The sequence below is a fragment of the Engystomops pustulosus genome, chromosome 3 (assembly GCF_040894005.1).
Source record: "Engystomops pustulosus chromosome 3, aEngPut4.maternal, whole genome shotgun sequence".
In the NCBI taxonomy this organism is placed as follows: domain Eukaryota; kingdom Metazoa; phylum Chordata; class Amphibia; order Anura; family Leptodactylidae; genus Engystomops; species Engystomops pustulosus.
Window position 1 is genome coordinate 92,619,885 of NC_092413.1, and position 21,053 is coordinate 92,640,937.

The window sequence follows — 21,053 nt, forward strand, 5'->3', positions numbered from 1 at the left end:
TTCTCCAAGACCTTTTCAGCTGCGGAACGGAATTACTCTATTGGTGATCGTGAGCTTCTGGCAATAAAACTGGCCTTGGAGGAATGGCGTTATCTTCTGGAGGGTGCTCGTTTTCCAGTTAATATCTATACCGATCATAAAAACCTTCTGTACCTCCAGACTGCCCAGCGTCTCAATCCAAGACAGGCTCGTTGGTCTCTCTTCTTCTCCCGTTTCAATTTTCTCATACATTTCAGTCCTGCAGAGAAGAATGTGAGGGCCGATGCTCTCTCCCGTGCCTCGGATGTGATTGGGGGGGATCCTGCTCCTAGACATATTGTTCCTCCTGAACGCTTGGTTCTTGCTGCTCCTGTGGATCTTCGGCAACTTCCACCAGGCAAGATATATGTCCGAGCTGCCCTTCGGAGGAGGATACTGACTTGGGGACATTGCTCCCGTGTGGCTGGGCATCCTGGGGTGCAGCGCTCTCTCGCCTTCATTTTCCGACACTACTGGTGGCCAGATATGGTCAAGGATGTACGAGACTTTGTGGGCGCCTGCACCTCCTGCGCTCGAAACAAGCCATCTCGTCTTAAACCAGCTGGTCTTCTCTTGCCGTTGCCGATACCCAGCTGCCCGTGGACTCACGTGGCAATGGACTTTATTACCGATCTTCCATGCTCTGTGGGTAATACCGTTATCTGGGTGGTGACCGACCGCTTCTCCAAGATGGCCCATTTTGTTGCCCTGCCAGGCCTGCCGTCAGCCCCACGTCTTGCCAGCCTGTTCTTTCAGCACATCTTCCGTCTACATGGACTACCTCTGCACATAGTCTCGGACCGAGGGGTCCAGTTTGTTTCCCGTTTCTGGCGGTCCCTGTGCCATCAACTACAAGTGAAACTGGACTTCTCGTCTGCTTACCATCCTCAGTCCAACGGACAAGTTGAGAGGGTTAATCAAACTCTGGGCTGCTATCTTCGCCATTTTGTTTCCGCCCGACAGGACGACTGGTCCGCTCTGCTCCCATGGGCAGAATTTTCCTATAATTCCCTGGATTCGGAGTCTGCCGGCTCCGCCCCATTTTTCGTTGTGTATGGGAGACTTCCACGTCCACCCCTACCTCTCTCCGTGTCTGCTGATGTTCCTGCTGTAGAAGAATTGGTAGTGGACCTTAAATCCATCTGGGAACAGACTCGACGGTCTTTGCTTCAGGCGTCTGCCCGCACTAAGACTCAGGCAGATAAAAGACGCAGATCTCCTCCCATCTTCTCTCCTGGAGATAAAGTGTGGCTCTCCTCCAGATATGTCCGGCTGAAGATTCCCAGTTACAAACTGGGTCCACGTTTCCTGGGTCCGTTCGAGGTGTTACAGCGCATTAACCCAGTGGCATACAAGCTCCGCCTTCCTTCCACTATGCGGATTCCGAATTCTTTTCATGTATCCCTGCTGAAACCTGTCGTCCTGAATCAATTCTCTCGGCATGTACCTTCTCCTGGCCCAGAAGCGGATACTTCTGATGTCTTTGAGGTGAAAGAAGTCCTTGATATGAAGACAGTCAGAGGGAGACGATTCTACCTTGTCGACTGGAGGGGGTTCGGCCCAGAGGAGAGGTCTTGGGAACCCGAAGAGAACATACTGGATCGTGCTCTTCTCCACAGGTTCCTTCAGTCCAAGAGGAGGGGGAGGCCGAAGGGGGGGGTACTGTCACGGGTGCCTCTGTGACCCCCCTCCCGGGTCGCAGGGGCACCCGTGCCGCGGTCCATGGCTGCCCCGGTCCCCCGGCATCTTACTCACCCCGTCCCGTTCCCACGCCGACTCCGGCAGCACGGCGCGCGCGTCCCCGCCTCCTAGGGCGCGCGCGCCACCTTTGGCAAATTTAAAGGGCCAGTGCGCCACTAATTGGCGCTGGCCATTTTCACCAAATTTGCTTAAGCCTGCCTCTTCCTGTATCTCTTGCCGGATCTTTGTGCCTCACAGCCTGAGAGAAAGCTTTACTGCGATTTGCCTGCGTTCCTGTGTATCCTGCGTTCCTGTGTTTCCTGTGTCCCTCCGTGTTCCTGTGTTACCTGAGCTCCTCTGTGTTTCCGTATACCTGTGTTCCTCCGTGCTGCTGTTCTGTGTTCCCGTACCCCCTGCTTGGACCTCCTGTTGCTGACCTCGGATTGAACCCTGACGTTGCATCTCTGCCGCCTGCCTTGACCCTGAGCCTGGACTTTGACCACGAGATTGATTGCCGTTCTTGTACCTCTACCTTGGCCGCCACTGCAGACAAGTCACGCCTGAGGAACGACCTGGGGGTACCACGCCGCAACTTGTCTAACCCGCTTTGCGGCGGGCTCTGGTGAAAACCGGGTACCACTTAGACTCCGGTCCCAGGTAGTGGCTTGAGTCATCGTCTGCAGTGGTCCAGTGGATCCACCACCCGCAAACCTGACAGTGTGCACCACATTGAGCATGGAGAAAAGAAAGAAGTTCAAAGAACTGTCTGAGGACTGGAGAATCAAAATTGTGAGGAACCATGAGCAATCTCAAGGCTACAAGTCCATCTCCAAAGACCTGAATGTTCCTGTGTCTACCGTGCACAGTGTCATCAAGAGGTTGGAAGTCCATGGCACTGTAGCTAACCTCCCTAGATGTGGACAGAAAAGAAAAATTGATGCAAGATTCTACAGATGGAAGATAAAGAACCTCGATTAACATCGAAACAAGCTGCCCTGCAGTCCGAGGGTACAACAGTGTCATCCCTTACTATCCGTTGGCATCTGAATGAATAGGGGCTGTATGGTAGGATACCCAGGAAGACCACACTTCTTACACAGAAACATAAAAAAGCCAGGCTGGAGTTTGCCCAAACTTACCTGAGAAAGCCTAAAACATTTTGGGAGAATGTTCTCTGGTCAGATGAGACAAATGTAGAGCTTTTTGGGAAAAGGCATCAACATAGAGTTTACAGGAAAAAACACAGTCCCTACAGTCAAACATGACGGACGTTCCCTGATGTTTTGGGGTTGCTTTGCTGCACTGGACTGCTTGACCGTGTGCATGACATTATGAAAACTGAAGACTACCAACAAATTTTAGCAGCATAAGAGACCAGTATGAGAAAGCTGGGTATCCCTTAGAGGTCATGCTTTTTCCAGCAGGATAATGACCCAAAAAAACCTTCAAAAAGCACTAGAAAATGGTTTGAGAGAAAGCACTGGAGACTTCTAAAGTGGCCAGCAATGAGTCCAGACCTGAATCCCATAGAACACCTGTGGAGAGATCTCAAAATGGCAATTTGAGGAAGGCACCTTCGAATCTCAAGGACCTGGAGCAGTTTGCCAAAGAACAATGGTCTAAAATTCCAGCAGAGCATTGTAAGAAACTCATAGATGGTTACCAAAGATTCGCAGTTATTTTGTCTAAAGGTTGTACTTCCAAGTATTAGGCTGAGGGTGCCAAAACTTTGGTCTGCCACATTTTTGGAGGTTTGTGTAAAATGTTCAATTCTTTTTTGTGTTTTTCCATTGCAAGCAAAATAAATGAAGATATTAATACCAAAGGATTTGTGATTGCAATTATTTTCTGGAAAAAAAACGAGTATTATCTGACAGAATTGCAGGGATGCCAATACTTCTGGCCACCACTGTATGTGTTGTTTGATGATTTTAAAAGTGGCTATAGCTCATAATGTTTAATAAAAACCATAATATTCTATTCATAATATTCTATTCATAAAATTTCTATAAAACAATCAATCATTCTAATCACACCCTCATTTCATCCACTAGCGACAACAGATGAAGACACACTTTCCATATACCCATATATATAAGAAGTGACAATCACCTTAAAAGGCAAATCAAGTATTTATCCATAAGAAAGGAGATCAATATCAGATCATGAGGGTGGAGCACCCCACTGCTGCTTTTAGCTGTTCCAATAATCACGTTCTCTTCCTATTCCGCCATTGGCACGTCCATCCCTCATGTGGTCTATTTACCTCTGAATGGGACTGAGCTTCAATGCCCACTATACATTGGTATTTACCGTATATACTTGAGTATAAGCCGTCCCGAGTATAAGCCGAGGTACCACATTTTAACACAAAAAACCTGGAAAAAACTGACTCGAGTACAAGCCTCCCAGTATACAGCCTGCAGCCCCTGCCCCCAGTATGCAGCCTGCAGCCCCTGTCCCCCAGTATACAGGCTGCCAGCCCCTGTTATGGTAAACCTAGTTGATATATCAAATCCTGTCATTTCTACTTGCTTATTTTTCTAAAATATACTGTAATAGAAACAATGAACTTAAGATGGGGCAGTCATCCGCACCTCATTTGAAGCTAGGGAATGCAGACCTGTCGTCAATGTGCGACAGCAGGGAAGTTCTCCAATCAAGAGACTACATGAGCTGGGAACTTTTCTCCCTCTTCTGCTTCTTTCCTATTTTTCTATATAGACTGATAGAACAAATAAAGCTTGCGCAGTGCTGATTTGCCCCGGGCAATGTTAGCATGAGTGAGACTTGAATCAGCAGTCATCTGAATCATTCCTTACGACGTGCACACATGCATTTAATCGATTTAATTAGAAACACGCAGCCAACGCACACTAAAAAAGGATATCTTAAATCCTACCCTAACACTCCTGTCCCCCAATATACAGCCTCCCAGTCCCTGTCCCCCAATATACAGCCTGCCAGCCCCTGTCACCCAGTATACAGCCCCTGCCCAGCCTATAAGAAAAAAGTGTACTCACCTTCCGAGCCCCCCCCCCCCCGGAAGGTCCTCTTTTGTCCAACAATGCTCTGGCTCCCTCTCTCTGTGTGGTGCCATTGCTCGAGCTGTGTGTGCCGCCTTTGGCACACACTGTGATGTCAACGTGCCACTGATGTCACAGCTCGAGCAACAGCAGCGCACGGAGAGAGGGAGCCAGATCATTGTTGGACAGAAGAAGACCTCCCGGGGTGGCGTCAGAAAGCGAGTACACTTTTTTTTTATATATAGTACAAGACGAATTAGGGTTTCTCAGCACATTTTTTGTGCTGTAAAATTCGGCTTATACTTGGGTATATACGGTATATATTTTGTAGCCAAGGCATGTAAAAGGGCCCATCTCCAATATTTGTCGGTTTTAACCCCATTACATGTGACGTAATAGTACATGTCGGGTCCCGGTACATGGAGAGGGCTCGCGGGCCGAGCTCTCTCCATAGCCGGTAAGTCTTTGCTGCATATTGCAGCAAAGGCTTACCGGTAACCCCTGCGATTGGTGCCTGCACCGATCGCGGGTGTTTTACCGCTGATCGTCGCCGGCAAAGGTGCCGGCGGCATCAAAAAGATCCATCTTTCCGTGGATCGTTGCTCCCTGTGACGTCATCGGGGAGTGGCAATCCGTCGCCATGGTAGCTTCGGGTCTCACAAAGACCCGAAGCTACTTCGGGTTAACCCATTCATTACCATGTACTGTCAGCACATGGTAATGTATGAGTAGTAAAATCCCCATATACTGCCTTACTGTAGTATGGCAGTATATGATAGGATCGTACAGACACCCTAGGGTTAAAGTACCCTAGAGAGTCTGAAAAATAGTAAAAATAAAAATTAAAAAAAAGTTAAAATAAAAAAATTATAATAAAAAAACCTAAAAATTCAAATCACCCCCTTTTCCCTAGAATTGATATAAATATAAATAAACAGTAAAAATCATAAACACATTAGGTATTGCCGCGTCCGAAAATGCCCGCTCTATCAAAATATGATAGCGGTTTTTCACTGCGTTTAACCCCGTAACGGAAAATCGCGCCCAAAGTCGAAAATGGCACTTTTTTGCCATTTAAAATTATTTTTAAAATTCTATAAAAAGTGATCAAAAGGTCGTACAGTCCTAAAAATAATTTTTTTTAAATCCACAAAAAACGACACCACCCACAGCTCCGTACACCAAAGTATGGAAAAGTTATTAGCCCCAGAAGATGGCAAAATCCCCCAAAAAAATTTTGTACAGGAGGTTTTAATTTTTTTAAATGTATGAAAACATTATAAAACCTATACAAATTTGGTATCCCCGTAATCGTACCGACCCAAAGAATAAAGTAGACATGTCATTTGGGGTACACAGTGAAATCCGTAAAATCCAAGCCCACAAGAATACGGCACAAATGCGTTTTTTTACCAATTTCACTGCATTTTGAATTTTTTTCCCGCTTCCCGGTACACGGCATGAAATATTAAATACCACCATTTTGAAGTGTAATTTGTTACGCAGAAAATAAGCCATCACACAGCTCTGAACATGGAAAAATAAAAAAGTTACAGATTTTTGAATGTGGGGAATAAAAAATGAAAACGCAAAATCGAAAAAGGGCCGCGTCGGGAAGGGGTTAAGCCATGCACGCCACTTTGGCCATGACTGTGCATTGGGTGCTGCATGCGGTGGCGTGCAGGAGTGTGAACACTAAGGGACGCATTTCTACTACAGAGGCTACATCTTCAATACACCAGCTTTACTGAAATCCCCCCATTAAATTAAATCCCCACCATACTTGGTGAGCAGCTTAGAGACTACAGGACAAGAAGATCAAATCCTCTAGTCTTTTCAAAGAGCAAATCAGAGGGAAAACTTGGTACCTGAACCAGTCTAATGTGAGCAATTCAATAATAATAATAAAGAAAACCACCTTTGTAAAGCATGATTATTAACATTTGGGTTAAAAATGTGAGAATGAACACTCTACACTTTTATGTTTAATATTATAGCTCTTGTCACCCTCACCTGCATTATTTTCTACTACTACAATGTACATTTCAGATTACATTTGTGTCAGTGTATGCAGGTCACAGGTTTAATATTATAGGCTGTTGTTTTTGTAGAAACAGACAAGCCTTCAAATGTACCAGAGCATGTATGAGTACACTTTCCATTACCCTTGTAAGAAAAAATAATATGTAATAACATGTTGTTTACGTCTAGCTATAGAGGGTTCGATTATACTTGAACGTGTTTACTGTTGTTCCCTCATTCAATTTCAATTTTAAATAAAGAACAAGAAGCCACAAATTCATACAAAAGAATGTTATGTAAGGTGTACACCACACTATTGTAATATAGATGCAATAGATGTTTTCTGCATATTATTTTTTTTGTGAATTAAAGGCATGGGTACTTCAGAATTTACAGCCAAGATACTCATCCTTTAAATATCAAACTTTTATTATTATCAGTATTATTATTAGTATTTTTCAATAAAATAAAATGAAAAAAAAATGACAAAGAAAATTTGATATACCGGTTGTTTTTGTTTATTTAGATCAACCCCAGCAATCATAAAAACCCATGACCACAAGTTCCTCTGATTGCTTCATATGACTAGACCACTAGTTTGAATGCCCGACTATGGCTCCATAGATTCCTATGAGAACGTAGGTGATCACTGCAACATCACACATCACAGTACAGACAGAGAGTAAAATTAAGATTTCAATAAACATACAGGAATTGCAGTACTTACTTTTACTCGCCTAATAGCATAGGAATGACCATGGAGTTCAAAGACAGGTTGACGGACATTCCTTAAATCCCAGCCTTTTAAACTGCAGTCAACTGCACCAGTTACAAGCAGATTCTAAATAAGAGAAAATACGATTATAAGAATAAAAGTACAGTATAAACAAAAACTTAAGTGTCAATTGACTACTGTCTTTTTATACATTAACAGATCCTGGCCAGATAGCAGGGAAAATATAGTGAGCAAATATCCTATAATATAACAGGGGGGGCAAACAGTCATTCCCTTGTCACAGCACTGTGCACACTAATGCTGGGGAACCCCATAGCATTAGTGATGATGTCATCAGAATTCCCATGGGAGTTGGAGTTAATAGACATGCAGTGAAGAGGCCATGAGCATCCTTGCTGCATTTTGCATGTATGTGTGCACAAATCACTTTCCATCAGATCACTGATACTTGTGATGCGTATATAAAAACAGCAGGGAGCACATAATCTGCTCCCTGCTAACTCCTGCCCCAATTAAAGGGGTTTTCCTACAAAAGAAAATATGCATATTTACAGAGGCTGACAGACTTTTACACTGTCAGCTCTGCTACATCTGTGTTCCAACACATATGTGCCTGCCTCCTCCTTCCCCTGGATAACTTATCTGCCTGGAGTTTGTAATTTTCAGATACTCGTTGCTCACTATGTGTTTGCTGGCAGGAAGTGATGAGAGCTCCGTGCTGGACTGCAGGGGGGGCGCGGCTACAGGCACAGAGCAGAAACAGACAGAGAAACTCAGCAAGCACAGCCTCACACGGAAATCCAAGATAGCGGCCCCTGACCCTAAGTCAGAAATTATAGGGTCGTCTCTAGGGGCATCTAAAATTGTGTACACCAGGAATGACAGAGAAGGGTTGGATTTATATAAAAAAAAAATCAAGAGTTTAACATCTCCCTATCCCCCAATCACCAATAAAATAAAAAAAAATGATATGAGGCCCGGCGACATGCACCACAAAGTATTTCTATTACTGAAAAAAATCATACTTCTCCTTGGCTAAAAATGGTAAGGGGAGTATTTATGCTCTCCTGGAAAAAAAGTTTGTGTGACCTCTGCCTTTCCCAGGGTCACCAAATCTCCTCTGCCCAATGGAGCAAATTTACTGCTGAAAATATAAAATAAATTTGTTGCAATTAACTGCAAAATACTGGTGCATACACTTTACACAGCTTTCAATAATAACTTCAGACACTTTAAACAACTTGCTGAAAAAGAGGCAGGGTTTGGAAAAAACAAGTTGGACATAGCATACATCAAAATGCACCAACATTTCGGAGCAGCTGTTTTTGTAAACTAAGCCAACAAAAGACTATAGAAAATCTGCCCTTTAAGAAATGAATATAGTAAAACTTTAAAAGCAAATAGTTCTACTACCATGGTATTACATTTTTGTGAGGATGTTACCTTGGTCTAAGCCAGTGGCGGCAAACCTATGGCACGGGTGCCAGAGGCGGCACTCAGAGCCCTTTTTGTGGGCACCCGGGCCATCGCCCCAGGACACCAGACAAGACTCAAAGAATCTTCCTGCAGTTCCAAGAAACTTAAAAGATGCTGCTTTCAGTCATATTTTGATACTTACTTCTCTACTTGGGACTGTAGGAAGAGGGAGAATTAGACAGGGACCTCCTGCTGGCCCCACGATTCGCTGTGTACAGATGGAAGCTGGAAAGAAGCTAAATTGATGAAAAATCTTTCTACTGTGTTGCTGTCCTCAGGAGGCCAAAATGATTGAAAGTTGTTGAACAGGGAGCAATAAGTTACTGCTTTAAATTTTTTTGGTTGGCACCTTGCGATAAATAAGCAGGTTTTTGGGTTGCAGCTTGGGCACTCGGCCTCTAAAAGGTTCGCCATCACTGGTCTAAGCTCTGGTAGATTTTAGGTATATAAAATAATATATAGAGATTACCATTAATTGACATTTATTATAAACAGTGGGACTTAGGAAATGTTCCAGCTACACTAGAAGACAATTAAAAATCCTAGATACTTCATGGATGAAATTTGTGGATGAGATGTACATTGAAGATTAAGATTAGAGAACAAAAAGGTAATTGTGTAGATTCACTTTTCAGGTACATCACTTAGGGGGTTTAAATAGCTGACTGGTGAGATTTTATTAACTTTCTTTATTAACTTTCTATGGGTCACCACGATTACAGCAATACCCCATTTATATAGCTTGTTTTATGGTTGACATACATGTACGCCTTATTGCGTTAAGGGGTAAATAATCTGACAAAATCTATTTAACTGGCAGCCTAACTTTCCAGTTTTCACTGACTTTGCAAAATGGTGTGCTGTTTCAAAGTGACTGAAAAACTCAGATAGCAGATTGATCAGATAAGGATCAAAAGGGTGACCCTATCAGCCATAGAAAGAGAAGTTGGTCATTCCAAGTCTTTGATTTCTAAAATATTGAATCTTTTCAACCTCACAAACACATTTTTGTCCCTCAAGAAGGCTGGTCACCCTCGAAAGACATATGCAAGAGAGGACAGGATAATGCAAAGTAATTTCCATGGGTAATCATTTAAACACTGCAGCTGGAAGCACTCGCCAGTTCAGCACCCGTCATACAGTGTCTTGACATTTAAGATCAATAGGCTACAATGAGGAGCATGTTGTGTGGAACGAGGGGTAGTGGCCCACAGTATATTTTAGTGATAAAAGAAAGATTCATTTATTTGAATCTGATAGGAAACGATATGTTCGTGGACAGACCAGGGATAGACTGAACCGAAGGTGTGTAATGAGTCAGTCAGAGGTGCTGGAGGAAGTGTCATGGTTTGAAGAATGGATTTTGCAGCATCACTTGGACCTCTCAGCGGGTATGGAAAGTATTCAGACCCCTTTAAAATTTTCATTGTAGCCAATTGGTATGATCAAAAAAGTTATTTTTTCAGCTCATTAATGTACAGTGGTGGCCAAAAGTATTGGCACCCCTTGCAATGAAAAAACACAAAAGAGAATGAAAGTCAAAAGTCAAATCATTGATCATGTTACACAAGACTTCAAAAATGGGCCAGACAAAAGTATTGGCATTAGACAAAATAACTGCAAACAACTGCTTCCAGTAACCATCAATGAGTTTCTTACAATGCCCTGCTGGAATTTTAGACCACTCTTCTTTGGCAAACTGCTCCAGGTCCCTGAGATTTCAAGGCGCCTTCTCCAAACTGCCATTTTGAGATATCTCCACAGGTGTTCTATGGGATTCAGGTCTGGACTCATTGCTGGTCACTTCCAGTGCTTTCTCTCAAACCATTTTCTAGTGCTTTTTGAAGTGTGTTTGGGTCATTGTCCTGCTAGAAGGCCCATGACCTCTGAGAGACCCAGCTTTCGCATACTGGGACCTACATTATGCTGCAAAATTTGTTGGTAGTCTTCAGACTCAATAATGCCATGCACACAGTCAAGCAATCCAGTGCCGGAGGCAGTAAAGCAACCCCAAAAATTCAGGTAATCTCTGCCATGTTTGACTGTAGGGACTGTGTTCTTTTCTTTTAAGGCCTCTTTTTTGCCTGTAAAGTCTATGTTGATGCCCTTTCCCAAAAAGCTCTACTTTTGTCTCATCTGACCAGAGAACATTCTCCCAAAACATTTAGGCTTTCTCAGGTAAGTTTGGGTAAACTCCACTCTGGCTTTTTTTTGTGTAAGAAGTGGGGTCTTCCTGGGTATCCTACCATACAGTCCCTATTCATTCAGACGCTTGAACTTGTTTGGATGTTAGTCGAAGTTATTTATCCACCATCCGCACAATCTTGTGTTGAAATCTTGCATCAATTTTTCTTTTCCGTCCACATCTAGGAAGGTTAGCCACAGTGGCATGGGCTTTAAACTTCTTGATGACAATGCGCATGGTAGACACAGGAACATTCAGGTCTTTGGAGATGGACTTGTAGCCCTGAGATTGCTCAGGCTTCCTCACAATTTTGACTCTCAAGTCCGCAGACAGTTCTTTGGTCTTCTTTCTTTTCTCTGTGCTCAATGTGGTGCACACAAGGACACAGGACAGAGGTTGAGTCAACTTTAATCCATTTCAACTGGCTGCATGTGTGATTTAGTTATTGCCACCCCCTGTTAGGTACCACAGGTAAGTACCGTATATACTCGTGTATAACCCAAGTTTTTAAGCACAAAAAATGTGCTGAAAAACCTCACCTTGGCTTATGCACGAGTCAATAAAAAAAAAAATACTCACTATCTGGTACCCGGATCCTCGGCAGCAGCTCCCGATCCTCGGCGGCGGCTCCACTTCTCTCTTCTTTCTCCACTAGACGGCAGTCGCATCCATGCGATCTGCCGGCAGTCGCATCCATGCGATCTGCCGGCAGTCGCACAATATAATGCAGCAGTGTCGCGGCCGATGATAGTGTGCGCTCGCCGGCAGTCGCGTCCATGCGGCTAGTGAAGAAAGAAAAGAAAAGTCGCCGCCGCAGAGGACCTGGAACCAACGCAGAGGACCTGGAGCCGCCGGCGCGGAGGACCGGGAGCCGCCGCTGCAGAGCATCAAAGGTGAGTATTGTCGGAGGGTGAGTATTAAGTTTGTTTTTTTTTTTTAATCGCTTGGCATACTGGGGGCAGGCTGTATAATACTTGGGGCAGGCTGTATACTACATGGGGGCAGGCTGGCTGTATACTACTTGGGGGCAGGCTGGCTGTATACTACTTGGGGGCAGGCTGGCTGTATACTACTTGGGGGCAGGCTGGTTGTATACTACTTGGGGGCAGGCTGGTTGTATACTACTTGGGGGCAGGCTGGTTGTATACTACTTGGGGGCAGGCTGGTGGTATACTACTTGGGGGAAGGCTGGTTGTATATACTTGGGGGAAGGCTGGTGGTATACTACTGGGGGGCAGGCTGGTGGTATACTACTTGGGGGCAGGCTGGTGGTATACTATTTGGGGGCAGGCTGGTTGTATACTACTTGGGGGCAGGCTGGTTGTATACTACTTGGGGGCAGGCTGGTTGTATACTACTTGGGGGCAGGCTGGTTGTATACTACTTGGGGGCAGGCTGGTTGTATACTACTTGGGGGCAGGCTGGTTGTATACTACTTGGGGCTGGCTGGTTGTATACTACACCCTCGGCTTATACACAAGTCTATAGGTTTTCCCACTTTTTGGTGGTAAAATTAGGGGTCTCGGGTCGGCTTATACTCGAGTATATACAGTAATAGATGCTGTTAATTACACAAATTAGAGAAGCATCACATGATTTTTCAAACAGTGACAATTCACACATTTTTTATGTTCGGTGTGGAATTATATCCAATTTGGCTTTTTGACAATTCTTGTAGTGGTCTTCCATTGAAGACAAATTAAATGAAGATAACAATTGCAATAATTTTTTGGAATATTATCTGACAGAACTGCCAATACTTTTGGCCACCACTGTATACACTGCACCCTATTTTGACAGAGAAAACAAAAATGTAGATATGTTTGCTAATTTATTAAACAAGAAAAACTGAAATATCACATGGTCATAAGTATTTAGACCCTTTGTTCCGTTTTGAGTAGAAGCCCTTTTCAAGCAACAGTAGTACAGCCATTAGTCTTCTTAGGAATGATGAACAAGTTTTTCAAACCTGGATTTGCAAATCCTCTGCCATTCCTTCTTGCACATCCTCCACAGTTCCATAAGGTTGGATGGTGAACATGGGTGGACCGCCATTTTCATGTCTCTCCAGAGATGCTGGGTCAGTCAAGAATCGTCAAGGAGTTGTTCTGAAGAAACTGCTTTGTTATTTTAGCTGTGTATTTAGGGTTGTTGTCTTTTTGGAAGGTGAACCTGTGGTTCAGTCTAAGGACCAAGGCACTCTGGAAGAGTTTTCCGACCAGAATATCTTTTCGTCAATTGCAATGAGTCGTCCTGTCCCTGTAGCTGAAAAATACCAGCATAGAACGATTCTACCACCACCATTTTTCACTGGTGGGATTGTATTTGACTGGTGATGAGCAGTGCCTGATTTTCTTCACACATACTGCTTAGAATTAAGACCAAAAAGTTCAATCTTCATCTCATCAGACCAGACAATATTATTTATCATAGTCTAGAAGTCCTTCATTTGTTGACTTTGTGGAACTTTCAACCATCTCCCTACTGCATCTCTGGAACTCAGCCACAGCGATCTTCTACCATGGCTGCTTAGTTTGACCAGGTCGAAGATGAGTTGTGGTCTTCCCAAACGTCTTCCATTTAAAGATTATGTGCTCTTAGGAACCTTAAGTGCTGCAAAAATTCTTATGTTGGCCATATTTGTGCCTTCCCACAGTTCATTCTCATGTGCTCTGCCATGCTCTGTGAAATCTTATATAGACAGGTGTGTGCTTTTCCTAATCAAGTCCAATCAGTAAATGGAAAACAGTGAAACAATGAAATGACCAGTCATGATCTACACGCAACAGAAAATCATTGGAAAATCTTTGGTGACAAAATAAAGCAAAGAAATGCACAACAGTCACAGAACTATGAAAGAGACTGGAAGAAGAGCGACTAAAATCACAACAGAGTCACGTGACAGACTAATGATGTCTTGTGGCTGCAGATGTGCTGAAGTCATTCAAAGCAAAGGACTGTACACTTCCTACTGACTAGTAACTGTAACCTTCAAAAAAATATAATTATAATCTTTTTCTGTGCTGCCATCATTGCAGTTCTCTAATTATGTTCATTATGTTATTTTCAAAACAAATTATATTGATATACTCGAGTATAAGCCGACCCAAGTATAAGCAAAAATACCTAATTTTAACATAAAATGGGGAAACTATTCATTTGACTCAAGTATAAGCCTCAGGTAGGAAATGCATTGGTCAAAGCCTCCAACCAGTCAGTATATAGTTAGCCAGTCCCCTTCCCTCAGTATAAAGCCATCCAGCTCATACCCTCTAGTATAAAGATGGCCAGCCCCCTGTCCCTGAGTATATAACCAGCATCCCCCTGGCCCCAGTATACAGCCAGCCCTTTCCCTCTTGTAGTTAGCTTGCCAGCCCTTGCCCCCTAGTATATAGCCATCAGCCCCCTATCCCCAGTATATAGCCATCAGCCCCGTCTCCAGTATATAGTCTGCCAGCCCCCTGGCCCCAGTATATAGCCAGCAGCCCCCTGGACCCAGTTTATAGCCTGTCAGCAAGCCTGCCCCAATTGTGCCCACCCTATAAGAAAAACAAACAAACACTGCACTCACCTTTGACACAACCCCCCCTCCCCCCCGCAGGCTATATTTTTTTATCATAGTCTAGAAGTCCTTCATTTGTTGACTTTGTGGAACTTTCAACCATCTTCCTACTGCATCTCTGGAACTCAGCCACAGCGATCTTCTACCATGGCTGCTTAGTTTGGCCAGGTCGAATAAGCCTCAGGTAGGAAATGCATTGGTCAAAGCCTCCAACCAGTCAGTATATAGTTAGCTAGTCCCCTTCCCTCAGTATAAAGCCATCCAGCTCATACCCTCTAGTATAAAGATGGCCAGCCCCCTGTCCCTGAGTATATAACCAGCATCCCCCTGGCCCCAGTATACAGCCAGCCCTTTCCCTCTTGTAGTTAGCTTGCCAGCCCTTGCCCCCTAGTATATAGCCATCAGCTCCCTATCCCCAGTATATAGCCATCAGCCCCCTGTCTCCAGTATATAGTCTGCCAGCCCCCTGGCCCCAGTAAATAGCCAGCAGCCCCCTGGACCCAGTTTATAGCCTGTCAGCAAGCCTGCCCCAAGTGTGCCCACCCTATAAGAAAAACAAACAAACACTGCACTCACCTTTGACACAACCCCCCCTCCCCCCGCAGGCCCTCTTCTTTCTTCGTCGATGCTCCAAACCGTGTCCCTGCACAGTGCCGTCGCATGCACCAACACATCGGTCACTTGCTGACATCATAGTGTGAGGACCTGTGGGGGGGGGGGGGGGGTCATTGGGAAGTTGTGTATATAGTTTCTTTTTTGTAGACTCTAGTACAAGACGAGTTAGGTTTTCTCAGCACATTTTTTGTGCTGAAAAGCTTTACTTATGCATTACATTACATACATTGTACTAGTGGCATGGTGTACCCCTTACAAAAAATCCATCAATTGTTGATCAGGAGAGGTTGATAAGAATAATTAGGTTTGCACAGGTTTATTAGCATCATATTTTATAAAAAATCCTAGGTTTCAATGCCCTGACAATCAAAAATCTTGACTAACCTACATTTTTATAAATCAATGTTTAAAGCGTAATTAAACTTTCTAAGAAATTTGAGTCCTAATAATAAACAATGTAATACTGGTTTCTGCTGTTACTAACTTAGACACAGAGTATTGGTTCGGCTGACAGCTGGATGCCCTTTTCTGATATCAAGGAAGATCGCATAGTAAGTAGCTGTGTGCAGGAGGGAATCCTTTAAATAGATGTGTGGGGCTGTCTGCAAAGCAGGAACCACGTCATAAGGAAATAGCATCCGTCCATATATGGTGCTTCTGCATCTCTGAGGGCACAAAAGGGGGTTATTTATCGCGCACTGGCGTATGATAGCCCACTGTTGCTCCAGCACAGCGCGATACATCACAATGTAGCTGTGTGTGCATATGTCAGTGTGCCTATAGCCTAAAGGGATTCCCTCCTTCTCCTCTGCCCGACATCTCCTCAAAGAGGATTCTCCTGCACACAGCTACTATGGGATCTCCCTGCCTGATATCAGAGCAGGGCACGTGTCCAACAGTCAGCTTTACCTATACTCTGTAAGTTAGCAACAGCAGAAACTGTTTATGAAAGTGAACTGTCATAAAACATACAACAGAAACATTACAAAATAAAGTAAATTACACTCTTTATTGTTAGGACTTTAAAAAAATTAAAAATTTGTTAGAAAGTTTAGTTACGCTTTAAGCACAAGAGAAAACCTCTTTAGGTTGGTGTTGCATATATTTTTTTACTTTCAAAAAATGCTGTATTTTTCATGCTTTTACAATATACTACTATTGGTAAATATACTTTAGCACAAAATTCAGGATGGTCTATGGTTTCTCTATAGAATTTATAAATGCCAAAAAATATGTGTACAAAAAAACACATAGAAAAAAAAAAGATTCCGCCAAAAATGGCATGACATATGTTGGCATTTTATCCATGCATTCTATGGCATCCAAAAATAAGACTTGCTCAAAGGTGCCTTAACAGTTTAAGTATCCACTCCAGTTTCTGGTGAGCACAGCTTGCTTCAGTTCTTGGCTTTCTTTTCCATTTCTTTTCTGTACCGATATTGACCCACAATGTAATCACATAGCAGACATAAAATGACTGCACATTTTATTTTTCAAGGACACGACAATACTTATCGAGAGTTCAGGCCATATTCTGTCTTTCCTCAGGGCGGCTGCAGTTGCAGTATAAAGTAATTTATTATGACCTGAATCATTGCCAAATGCAATTCAAGGGTAATGTCAAATCACGGGAGACATGTTCTAAGGAACCGCAAGAGCTAATTATTATAAAACAAGACAAACTTTGTTTTCCAAGTTTCAAGTGAGATACGGTATGACTGTTCCCAGAAATAATGCACAAATCAGAAGATTCAGGCCACTGTACAATGCCAATCCGGGGCAATTATTGGCTTTAGCCTGTCGTAACTAAGCCTGGTATGAATAACCATCTTATTCTCAGTGGGATACATCATCTGAAGGAGGGAGAGCCTTCACAGAGCTGCATATAAAGTAAGATGGTCAAGGTTTTACTTTGCACATACGAATCCTGCCACACAAGGAAGATTGTTTCTGGTCTGTATTTGTAAACTACTAACTACTAAGCAGTCTTAATAGGCTGCAGAACAATTCCTTCACTCCAAGTGATTCCAAAAAACTTTGAAGCAATTTATAATATAATAAGTAGTAAAACACTAATACCTTTATAGAGACATAACATTACTTAGAAAAATATAATTTCATTCTAATTAAAAAGGCTCTATACAATCACATACATAAAAGCTCATGGCTAACAAAGAAGATTTTTTTTATGTGCTAAATACACTAATCCCTTTTTCTAATGCTCTCACCAGGTAGCTGCTATTGGTGGGGAAGCATAATTTTAATTTGCTGCTGTGTTACAAATGACAGAAGACTAAGTCATGCATACTAACATTCTGCATAATTCTTGGCAGTGGACCAGACTACAGTATACAGAATCTTTTTAACCGTTCAGCTTGCAGCAGATGAACACGGTTCTATGAAGATGAAATAAGGATAGGAGAAACGTGTTGTGGCATAACTCATTTAAATGTAGCTTTCATGCCACTCAAAAACTTAAAAATGGCTTTGCAGGGATGTTTAGAAAATCTGTGGCCTTAAAGGGGTATTCCCCTTTCAGCAAATTATTGGTATTTTTTATGATAAAACATTGTACAATTTTCCAATATACTTTCTGTGTCATTTCCTTGCGTATTATTAGATCTCTGCTTGCAGTCATTTTATTGTAAACAGAGAAAGTATATGTTTACTTCAAATGGACAGACATCTGACCATGGTCACACAGGTGCACGGCTCATTAGTATCACAGAGAGTAATCAGAGCTGTGTGTTATAATGAGCCGTGCACCTGTGTGACCCTGGTCAGATTTCTATCCACTGGAAGTAAACATAGAAACCTTCCATAGTATGACAGCAAGCAGAGATCTAGAAAACTGTAAAGAAATGATACAGAAAGTATATTAGAAAATTGTATAACTTTTAATCATAAAAATAATGACTTTAATTTGCTGTAATGGGAATACCCCTTTAAGGAAAATAAATCTTTACCTTATTTGATACTTAGATGTAATTTTGACCAGAGCCCTGTCAATCAATTCGAGAATGATGTGCTGGCCAGTGAGGGTGCTGTCACACGTCGCGTTTACTGCATGCGTTTAAAAACGCATTGCTACAGCTGAAGGGATATTTCCCTAATTAAACAGCTGTTAACACTTGCATTTACAAAACGCAAGCATTAACGCATTGTTAACGCATGTGTTAACATCGCGCTTAACACATGTGGTTGTTAACGCATTGTTAACACATGCGAGCGTTAACAGCTGTTTAATTAGGGAAATATCCCTTCAGCTGTAGCAATGCGTTTTTAAACGCATGCAGTAAACGCAACGTGTGACCGCACCCTGAAAGAGGGAGTGCAATGAAGCTCTCAGGCACAACCACGTTACACTGAAATGTTAGTCTATACGTTACACAGAAGCAAACAGTCTCAAAATAATTCTGCTCTACTGCTAAATGCCAGTTGTTCAATTACCAATGTCCCAGTGGTCCACAACAGTCTTTGTCCATTTTTCTGCCGTATAGCCATGTAACAACAGCAATAAAGACCTCATTGGCCACATGCCACAAATATTAACATCAACACCAAGGCTGGTGATTACATATTAAGGTAATTTTGTTCCCCTATTGGTGATGTCCTATGCAGTAACTCCAGTAACGTGCAATTATTAAAATGATAAACTAAGTAGAAGTAAATAATACATTGTACCAAAATAATGCTGAAACATTTGTAGCCATACTTCTATGCTAACACATAATGTGACTTTTTTATTACTGATGGGGCTATATGGTCCTGCATCTGGTTTCGCCAGAGACAGAGGTGAGTGACGGAGTCTCCTCCACAGTGCAGCTGAGCTTCCAAGGTAGGGAGCACGGTCACTGGGACTCTATGGTCCTCTTGCTGGATGTTGGGCACTGTGGCTGGCTGGTTCTCTGCATCCTGTGAGTCACCGGATAATCAGACTTGCCAGGGGCCTGGAGGATGTGTGAGTGAGTGGAAGCCATGGAATTCAGAAGGAATTGATAAAAGTAGAGAAAAAGGAAGCAAATAGGGGAATGGGAGGTTGTCCAGAGCATAAGTACAGGCGCCATCTTGAGAAAATACTGATTCACTCAGGTGCAGTATCATATAGGACATTAAAGAGAAGCAGACATACGGTTAGAAACTTCCTATTTTGCTCCTGCAACCTCTGTCTGTGCCTGTATCTCTTACTTATCCCCCTCCATAGACTTTAATGAGCATATGTAATGCTGTGAGCTGGAATCGGTCTTACTCCAACAAGACCAATAAAGCAGATATTTCAGATTTGGTAAGCACCAAATAAGTAGAGGAAGAGGCATTTGTCCTGTTAACAGACTTTGTAAAACAGACTTTGTAAAAAAAGATAACAATTTTAATCGTTGGTAGCATTCGCCCAGTGCATTTTCATATTAATGCATCTCTGACCAAGATTATACAGTTAACTGTTGCCAGGACAAGTGTAACTATATCATAGCATTAGCTACACAAGCCCAAACATGTTTAGTAGGAAATATGGGTATTCCAATTAAAAGACGTTTAATTTGCACCCCTTTAATTTATTTATTTTTTAGATGAGTAAGGATGTCAACTTTTGGACCACCTTAGGTCAGCAGGCAATGACATGGGTCATTGACAGTACTTAATAGTGGGCCTGGGTGGGCATTGTAGCTTAGTTACATTCAAGTGAGTGTATGAAATACATGTAAGACCTGTAATGCAAAATATTTTATTTAAAAATTTTTTTACCTATAGCGTAGGGACAGAATGTTAGACACAAGAAGCTTTAATTTGCAAATATTAAAGGCCAAGTTGAACCTCACAAGTGTGGAAGAATAAATAGAATCATGACAGTGATAAAGCGTGAAAAGGGTTTATAATTTCATTAGCAGACAGAATTTTTTAAGATAATTTAATGCATCATCTGCACATTCATATCATATACAAATTGTTAATTTCACATTTCCATGTAGCAGTGTCTTTTTTAATTAATGTTCAATTATCATTTTAAATGTTTTATGTTATTGCTGAGTGGAATGTTCCATGTAGAAACAGGAAAGATAGGGACAGATGCCTATATCCTATAATTTAATATCCTGAAAATGAATCCTATTGACCTGGAGCATTCAATCCATATAGAAATATAGCCACCGGCTGCATGGTGACCTTCTTTATGGGAGATCGGTCTTGTGTCATGTAAGGATAAGGGGAATACCATGAAAAAAGCAGCGTTTCATTTAAACTGGATTGACGACTGGAGTAAAACTGATCATTGTGTGAAATAATTTTATTAGCTAACACTATAGAAAGTGGCAGTCATCTGTGACAAAGGCTGCAAAATATGAGGTTCTTGTTATGAAATATGGGTTTCATTCCCTCCTCTCAGAGCAAAAGCTCTGTCAAATTGCAAAACAATAAAATGGTTTACTATTTACCACATATATAAGGAAAAAACTGATTTCAATTTAATGGCTCAAAGCAGAAATGGAATTTGTTTTTTACATATTATAATGAATTAAGATAAAGCAAAACAAATTGAAAATGATCCATTTTACACCTTGTTGTGTTTTTTTTCTTGCTTTTGGAATTCATAAGACTACTGTTCTTAGACTTGGTGGCGCTTTGTACATGTAAAATTATTAAAGGGACATCCCCACAAAGACAAGATTCTTAAATGTACTCAGGATAACAAAATAACACATTCTCTAATTCACTCTTATTAACAAAAGTACATTTAAC

At 42.3% G+C, this 21,053-nt stretch overlaps 1 protein-coding gene across 1 annotated transcript in view; it reads right to left on the minus strand.

Annotated features, from left to right (window-relative positions):
* PEX7 (peroxisomal biogenesis factor 7) overlaps positions 1–21,053 on the minus strand; it is a 167,635-nt gene that overhangs the window by 73,686 nt on the left and 72,896 nt on the right. Inside the window, exon 7 of the mRNA XM_072141445.1 lies at positions 7,474–7,587. Within this exon, the coding sequence (XP_071997546.1) occupies positions 7,474–7,587 (114 nt within the window). The remainder of the gene's footprint in view (positions 1–7,473; positions 7,588–21,053) is intronic.